Source organism: Mauremys reevesii, linkage group 9, assembly GCF_016161935.1.
Source record: "Mauremys reevesii isolate NIE-2019 linkage group 9, ASM1616193v1, whole genome shotgun sequence".
Classification (NCBI taxonomy): domain Eukaryota; kingdom Metazoa; phylum Chordata; order Testudines; family Geoemydidae; genus Mauremys; species Mauremys reevesii.
Window position 1 is genome coordinate 99,985,827 of NC_052631.1, and position 9,404 is coordinate 99,995,230.

General features: G+C 40.3%; 1 protein-coding gene across 2 annotated transcripts in view; it reads left to right on the forward strand.

The window, feature by feature from the left end:
• Nucleotides 1-9,182, forward strand: part of HS6ST2 (heparan sulfate 6-O-sulfotransferase 2) — a 227,414-nt gene extending 218,232 nt beyond the window's left edge. For both annotated transcript variants that reach the window (XM_039489121.1, XM_039489122.1), the window contains one exon: nt 6,205-9,182. In XM_039489121.1, coding sequence (XP_039345055.1) covers nt 6,205-6,904 — 700 coding nt within the window. In that variant the 3' untranslated portion in view covers nt 6,905-9,182. The remainder of the gene's footprint in view (nt 1-6,204) is intronic.
• The last annotated feature ends 222 nt before the right edge of the window (nt 9,183-9,404 follow it).

A 9,404-nucleotide genomic window follows, 5' to 3' on the forward strand; every position in this document is an offset into this window, starting at 1 on the left:
TTCCAGCTAGCTAGAAAGATCCCTGCTGTGACGTGGGAGTTAAACAGCCCCCATTGGTCAGGCAGCCTGCATTGCATATGTGCTTTCTCTGAGAAGTCTCTGGGATGGCCATTGGATTCCCTTTAATGGCTCAACCTCACAGCATATTTCAGTAACCCGCATTCATAACTTCACATACAATGATAGTACGTACAATCCAACAGGTTGTTATTGTTCAGCAGATCAAGACTGACAGGATGATACCTCACAAGGCATACGTTGTACAAAACATCGTAATCCTAGCACAGTGGTGAATGTGGGGGCTCCAGGGTGCTAATGTGTGAGGTACACAGTGTCACGGGCAGCTTCTAGAGAAAAGTCCCCTCCCATCATTGAAAAGGGCAATATGATTGGTTGGCTGCACTTTGGGTGTGTGATTTGAAGACTAACTTCATTCTTGCTGTAACTCATGAATGTGTTTGATTATATTCAGTGACATCAAAAATTAGCAAAACTATTTTCCTCTGTGCTGTTGCAAGGACTTTGGCTAAGTTCTGGAAGTATTAACTATTTCAGAGGGATGACGTCGTGACTGAGGCTTCTGGAACTTACTTTACTTTAAACAGGTGGAAAGCCTGCCAAAGAATAGTGGTACTCACTGCATAATGCCAAAATCTTCCTCCCGCTCCGCTTCAGAAATCAGATGCTGCTTTGCTCTCCCTATGGTCTTTTGCTTTACTTGTTGATTTATTTTTTGTTTCTGTAAATTTTTATTTTATTTTTATCCCTCTTTTTAAATGTATATTTTAAATGAGAAGAGAATATCATGGCTCGTGCTTTTTCTCTGGGCTTCTAATGTGCTTACTCTGCATTACTCTTTTTTTCTTCGATCCAGCCACAGACAATTGTCTGTAAAACAATGACACCTAGTGGTTTTTCTTCTGAAGGAAACAATATGAAATAAGGGTTTAGCTGCTGTTTAGCAAGTGGTACCGTTAGAATCTAGGGAGCAAATTAATATCCCACATGCTGATAGCGGCAAGGATGACAGTAAGAAAGATGACAACATTATAGTACTGTTGTGGTGATGGAAAAAAATCTGATGGAATTGGAGAGTTATGGAGTGATTGCTCCTGTTCATTCAGCTCTTAAGGAACAGAATTCCATGATATTAAAGCTTGTTTACTTAAATAACTCCTTCATTTCCTTAAACAGATCACTCTGGAAATGTCCCTCTGGTGTCTTTACTGACCACCATGTACCAAACACTATTGAAAGAAAGTGCAGACACTTCTGTGGCCGGGGGTGGTTATGGGCATAAACTGCTGAAAGTGAAAAACATTGTTTAGTGCGGTGTATTTTAATTTGCAATCCATAGCATTTTCTTAACACTATATATTACTTGAATTTAGAATATGGATTCAGTATGTAAAAAAGCTGAAATGCCCATACATTTTTACTATAAAATCTGGTGCTTGCAGTGGTGTGTTAGTCTGTCGGTCCCAGGATATTGGGGAGAAAAGGTAGGTGAGGTAATACCTTTTATTGGACCAACTTCTGTGGGTGAAAGAGACAAGCTTTTGAGCTACACAGAGCCCTTCTTTGTGCTGAACCCTGTTCAGAAGAAGAGCCCTCAGTAGCTCAAATGCTTGTCTCTTTCACCAACAGAAGTCGGTCCAATAAAACTTATTACCTCATCTACACTGTCTCTCTACTATAAAGTATGACATTCCATTTTTACTGCAAGATACTTCACAATATTTATATATTTTCTCTCTCAGATCCCAGAACACCTTTGCAGACACAGGAAGCAATACATCATTGCCATTCATTCGTGTCTATGCTTGTTCCGCCATTAAGCCCAGGTTGGTCATGTCCTACCACCTAGTCGATTGTTGACATCTAGTTTGGACTGACCTTGGTTGCGCTTGCATTATTTTCTTTGGCATCCTATCATCTGTTTGTCTTCTGCAGTGTCTTCACCATCAAAATCTTTTCAATTGTAGCCAATCCCATGCCCTGATTTCACATCCTGTGCTCCTAACTTTTTCATTTGTCTTAAAATTGTTCCACTTTACGCCTACCATCTTTTGAAGAACTGTCTTCTCTACTGCCTCCAGTCTTCTGATGCAGTCATTTACTGCAGCTGCTTCCAGATCATAGAGTAATACTGTTAATAGATTGTTGTGATATATTTTCACTTTGATACTAAACGTAATGTTTTCATCAGGTCATAATTTCATCAATTTCTGTGGAGCACTTGTAACTAAAGCACATCTCCTTTTATACTTGTCCTTGATGGAACTGTTGGCACTGATCAAGCTTCCTAGATGCACATAAGATTCTATTTGTTCTATGGAGTCACCATTGCTACATTTCAACACTTCATCTGTTATCCCTTTTCCAAGACGCAACCACTTCATCATCTTGGCATTTATTGTAAGTCCAAGTTGACTACACCAATTTTCCAAGGTAGCGAAGAGTATCATCATTAATTCCAACGTGACTGCCAGATGTAGGATGTCATCTGCATCAACTGAGGAGCTTAACTCTAGATGATGCAATGTCATGGCCTCCAACTAGTCGAACATTCTTAATGTCCAGATTAAGAATGTGATGAAAAGCGGTGGTGATTGCATGCCCCTGAACTTTGACTTGAACCAGTTGCTACATTTTCCACCAATTCTTATAGTACTGCAGGAGTCACTGCAGTTATCTTGTCTGGAACTCCATGTGCTTCTGCTACTTTCCATAAAGAATCCTGCCAAACCAAATCAACTGTCTTTGTGAAGCCAGTGAAAACAGCCAACATCTTTAATCCCCATTCTGACTTTTTTTCCCCTCAGCTGTCAGAGTGTGAATATCTCATCAATGCAACTTTGCCCTTCTCTGAAGCTGCCTACTACTGCCTCTAAACTGGCCTTAATTTGTTGACAGTTTATTGGTTGACATGATTTTTCCTGGTACTGCCGATAAGCTTATACCTCTAACTATTCAGATCGGCAGGATCTCCTGTCTTCAAGATTGGTACAATATTGTCTTTGGCAAGTCAGCTGGTACCTTCTTGTATTTTTTTTCTAATACTTGCTGGCTTTTAGCAGCGTAGCCGTTATATTGTCCATTCCCGCAGCTTTTCCATTTTTAACTCTTTTATTTGTATATAAACAAACACTTTTCAGTAAACATGTCATATTTTATAGTAATGTGTGTCTAGGTGTATGTGCGTGTATAGACAGTCATCGTATTTTTATAAAGTTGGAGGTCTCTGCTGTAATACTAGAACCCACCGTTGACCGTTGCCCATACCCATTGCCTGCTGTGCTATGCCTAGATGGTCCTTCAGGCTAGATGACTCCCTCTGGAGCCATCACTCCCCCCTCTCACTCAGCCAGAGAGGATGACTGCAGAGTAACACCTGGTATTCCTTACCCCCATGACTGGTGCTCCAACCCATGCCAGAGATTGCACGAACCACAGCTCCCTAATTACTCACTGATTTGGCTTTAGAAAAGGCTTAGTCTGAAGACCACTAGGCAGTGTTACCTTTTACCGGTTTCACACCGAGGCCCATTGGCGATGCCCTTTCCAACAAGCATTCCTGCTACTGGGGAACTGTTGTGGACGTGCCCCTGGGTGAAGTTCTGAGGACCAGAAACCCTGGGAATTGTTCAGTACATATAGGCTGTATGATTGTGTTGCCTTTGCTCATTTGTCCCCCTGGTTTACGCAAATAAAAAGCAAAAGGCATAAAACAGAATAAATGTTTGACGGGAAGGATGCCATCCATTAAGTAAAAGAAGATTATTTACAATGGCTGCAACACAGATTGAATCCGAGCTTGCTACAGGAGTCTTTACGCAGCCCCTCAGTGTGCTGTGCAATGCACGCCATGTTACTGTATGAAAAGTGCTAGCAGGGCTCTGGAGACGGGGGTCACTACACCACCTGCCCTGCTGTTCCTCTTTGTGTCTCTATTATAAAGCGCTCCCCCTCTGCTGTTATCACTGACATCTCAGTACATATGTTTACACTGTGCGTAGCTTGTCCCTGAGGCTTCACAGCTTAAATCCAGCTCTGTGCACTTCCATGAAGGCAATGACACATCCATCATGAGCGAACTAGAAAAATCTCTCTTCCCACTCGGTTTTAAAGTGCACTGTAGATAAAGTCTCCTGTAAATTCAGCCAGTAGCACTTTTCTGCTGCTGCTGTTACAGCGCAGCACATAAAACTGCTCTTTCGTGCTATTTACACCATTCTTTTTAGTACTTAACAAAATATATGTTTAAGCAGGAGCTTGTGCTTCTTATGCACCATTTTTTTCTATGCATATTCATTATGATGTTGCTCGAGACAGAAACCAGTGCTCCAGCCGGAAATCCTTTTGCTATAAAATCATATTGTAATGCATCATTTAATTTCCTGTTATTTACTTATCTTTGTTTGCTTTTTGTGCACTGATATCAGACAGAAAAAAAAATAAAGCCGGGATTGTGCAGTGACTCATCTATTTCTCCTTAGGGACCTAATCTTTTAATGAAAGATTCATACTACTGGGCTCTCAGGGTTCGTTGGGAAACGTAGTCCAAGGCAGCATCTTGTGGACTGTAACTTACAGTATCAGAAGATTAGCGAGACAAGGTGGGTGACATTATATCTATTGGACCAGTTTCTGTTGGTGAGAGCGCTAAGCTTTCGAGCTACACAGAGCTCTTCTTTCACTCTGTGTGGTTTGAAAGCTTGTCTCTCACCAACAGATATAACCTCACTCACCTTGTCTCTCTAATATCCTGGGACCAACACGGCTACTGCATAGTACCAGAAGATGTCACTGTTGTACAAGGAACACATTTATTTGAATTGAAAATATGTGGTGTATTAGTCTGTCACGGATATATAGTTACTTGAGTTGAATGAATGACCAGCACTCAGCCAGAGCAAATGAGAACAAGAGCACTCGTCATTAAAGAAAGAAGTAAATTACTAAGAACTAAAACTTAATTTAAGGTTCTCCTCAAGCTGCATGTTTGTAATGATTCCAAACACATTTTCACTTGTGCAAACACTGAATATTGCGTTTTGCTAGTAATATGCACGGTGCCAGATTCTGTATGGGGACCCCAGGTGATCCTGTTAATCAGTGAGATTCCATAATGGGGATTGGTCAGTGAAGGGTCTGACCCATCGTCTCCGGTGATGGCATCTCAGAAGGTTTGGACATTGGGCTTAGACGAGCCCCAAAGCCTTTTCGGTTCTTTTCTGACCATGCTGGAGTCACCCTTTTGTTTTTCCGTCCCTTCCCAGTGTGCTGTTAGGCTCTAGCTGGCTCCTGGCATCAAATTTCACAATTGGTTTTCTCACACCGGGAAATCCAGGCCCACGAATGCATTGCTCCCACCCTCCCCTGAGGATGGGCCATCGGAAGGCAGCACAAGCCCCATTGGAAATGACAGACTCCCAGGAAGGGGTTCAGCACAGGCAGCATGAGGCCTTTTAGAGGTTGGGGAAGCACATTTTTCTCCAGGGCTGAATGAAGATGATTTGGGCTGAGGGTCAGACCAGTTCTTTCTTAGTCCTGTCATCTTCCCAATGCCTCTGAAACTTATGACTATAACCATGTTAAGTCTGGTCAGCACTAGGAGCAGTTGAGAACTCTGGGAGGCATGTCCTAGAAAGATTCCTGTAGCTCTGTGCATAAGGGAAGTACTCCTGCTGCTACACCCCTTCCTGGAGTGACGTGGCGGTGGAAAACTCGAGAGTCACCAGAGTCTTGTCTACGCTAAGGCTCCCACCAATGACAGCACCAGTGGCAATTTTTTTGGTAACATTCCCTAGTGTAGACATAGCCATAGCAAAGAGTGTCCCTCCAGATCAGGGAAAAGGCACATTTTTGTATGTGTCAGTGGACAGTGAAAAGGAATTTAATTTCCGGGCTATCAAGCACTGTTAGTAAAGTCAAAATAAATTATATTTTCAGTGTATACTTTGCCTGTAAATGCAAATCTCACAGTAAGCAGGGAGATTAGGTGCAGAGAAGATCTGCCTTATAACTGTTCTGTTCCCTGCAGGGATTTAGGTACATTATATTGCAAAACACTTTTCACTAGAGTTTCTAAAGCTTATTAACTAAGCTTTTCCAAACCTCCATAGATTGTGACTGCTAAAGCAATGTATCCAGAGATCTACCTGGTTAAACACACTGCCTTTTCTTTTCTCCCCTTCCCAGGAACTTTTACTATATTACAATCCTGCGTGACCCTGTGTCCCGATATTTGAGTGAATGGAGACATGTCCAGAGAGGAGCAACGTGGAAGGCTTCCTTACACGTGTGTGATGGAAGATCTCCAACTACTGAAGAGTTACCCAGTTGTTACACAGGGGACGACTGGTCAGGCTGTTCCCTTAAGGAATTTATGGATTGTCCGTACAATCTAGCCAATAATCGGCAGGTCCGCATGCTGTCTGACCTGAGCTTGGTTGGATGTTACAACTTGTCTGTCATGCCAGAAGAGCAAAGAAATAAGGTTCTTCTAGACAGTGCAAAAGAGAACCTGAAACGTATGGCTTTCTTTGGCCTTACGGAGTTTCAAAGGAAGACTCAGTATCTGTTTGAAAAAACTTTTAACATGAACTTCATCGCGCCATTCACACAGTATAATAGCACAAGGGCCTCTAGTGTGGAAATAGACGAGCAGACTCAAAAACACATCGAGACCCTCAATTTTTTAGACATGGAGTTGTATGATTATGCAAAAGACCTTTTTTTGCAAAGGTATCAGTACATGCGACAGAAAGAACACCAAGAAGCCAGACGGAAGCGCCAAGAGCAACGGAAGATCCTGAAGGCAAAACAAGCCCACAATAAAGAACAGAGTGATGATAATTCAACTACTGATTACATAGGGAATGTAGAACGGTGGCGATAATGGGGACTGAAATCTTTTAAGTTAGATTAGTTGAATACCATAAACAAAAACCATACAACTCATAGACGACAATGTTAGTCCAAACAAATTACGCTTCTTAAATATTTGAAGCAGAAGAGGTTAAAATGTTGCCTTTGCAGTTGCCTTTGCATTAAATGTTGTACTGTATGTGGAAAACTTAACCTTACTGTGTAATTAAATTGTCCTTTTTAGGTTTGTTGGATTATTTATGAAACACAAGCCAGGTAGGCTCTCCAGAAATTGTTGCTTGGACATTTAAAAAAAAAATCCTTAAATTAGTTCTCAGTATGAAATGAGGTGTTGGAAATGTGACGTGATGCACTGTTAAACCTCCCTCAGAAGCAAATTGATTTTCTAGTAATGAGCATTTAACACACGAACTCTATAAAGCATCCCTGCAAAACCTTTCCGCTTTGATTTTTTTTAATTTTAATTATATATATCTGACGCCCCCAACTGCTTGTGATATTTACCAAATTACAAGACAATGAAACGAACAATAAAGGCTTAGAAGAAAAAATTGACTCCTTTTGTGTATAATATTGGCTTTTAAAAAAAACAGAAGTAATTTGTCTACTTATATAAATATTTAATATTTTAAACTTTTTCTACCTGTTGCAAAGAGTGTTAAGCTTGGTCTATCTCACGTTAAAAAAGCAACACTACACTTTTCTGAACTGAAAGTCAATGTTAAGGATGCTATTTTCAGAATTTTTCAGGGCGGTATAATTTTAAATATTCTGGAAAAATTATGTCACATCTTCATCTTTCATGAAGTCGTCTCAAAATTATAGTCTTATAATAGTATCCAGTTTTAACAGTTTTTCTTATACATTGGAATACATGTTGCATTTACCAAATGCTGAATATTGGGTGATTTTAAGACAGGAGAGTCTTTCTAAGAAATTATCTTGTGAATGTTTGTATAGTGTCTGTCTAAAAAAAAAAAAAAAAACCAAAAAAACCCCATCTCTAATCCTGGCAACATTTTTCAAATAATTGCTTTGGTTATTTGTGACCAATTGGAGGTGAAGTAGATTTACACTTGAATTGTGATTTGCTTTTGGTAAATCTTTACTGCGGAATGTAAACATCCGACTCTTTTCTAATGCTTTAGAGCCCTTTTTAGTGCTGACAGACTGTAGACAGTTATAAGAGATTGCAACACATATGAGTATATAGCCATAGTTATACAGTAAAAGAAGGTTGAGTACCTAACCCAAGAAAGAGTGTTACCGAGGCTCTGGCTTTAGAGACCATTCTGAAAGTACTCCTGACATGCAGTCTCATCCGGAGCAGATTTCGAGGGTGCCTTTTGAGGGCAATAGCACTTAGATCATTTAACTTGAGAGCAGCAAGGTGATAACGTGAGGGGTAAGGACAAGAAATGTGATTTGATCGTACAAATCTCTATGCAAAACAACTGTAAAGATTCCAGTTATAAATTAGGCAAGTTTAGAAATTTGATATGTAGCCCACCATACTCTCAAGCATTGTACTGACTGGCAATTTCAATTTACGTGCTTGTTATATTTTGTGTAGACTTGTGTTAACTTGACTGACCCCCTTGTTATTGGCGAGTGAGGGAAGCTATCCGCACATGGCCTTCCTTGTTCCAATATGTATGATGCTTACAATGCTCATTTCCACTATATCCTTTCATCTGTCATGTTAAATGCACAAGTGGGGCAGGAGGCATACAGATTAGAAGGCTTTAAAACGCACATCGATGGCTCCATGCCTAAGTTGTCTAAAGGTCCTGTTACATTGGACGTTCTGGTGGTGGTGCTGACTGGGAAAACTGGAAAAGAATCAAATGAATTATCTTAGCAATGTGGGAAATAAAATAACTTCATGTGCTGTGCATTCTTTCTGAGAAGTCCATTCGCCAATATGGTGTCTCCATTGTATTTTGGTTTTTATGGGGGAAAATAAGCCACTCTTAAAACTGAAAGGCATTGCTGTAAACAGGTCTTAAACCCAAGCCAGTTGGGAGGCCTGTTGCAAAAGATGCATTTTGTTTTTATGCTGTGGCGTGCATGGTTTACAAAGACTAGTTGCATTTTCTTTGTGTATACTGTTTATTGTATATAGGGGATGTATGAATATAAGGATATAAGGTTTTGTCATAAACATATAAATTCTACTGGTTTCCACTGTAGACTGGTGTCTTATTGTGTAGATTTACAAACCGATCCACTGACTTTGATTGTGTAATTTAACAATAGAACCAATAAATAAAATTTAATTAAGTCTTTGCTCTTAGTTCATTCTTTCTTTATCTGGAAACCCTTGCTGGGAATTGTGCAGTTAAGAGACAATGATCATTTTGACAAGAATGAAGTAACCAAGCATGTGATATTAAAGTTATGGCCTTCTTGAAAAGTATTCCAAGCCCAGCCCACAATACTTCCTATAGTCAATGAGGTTTTGAACCACGGTGAAGATTTTTGTCCTGCTTTTCAGAAGTGACTGAGCA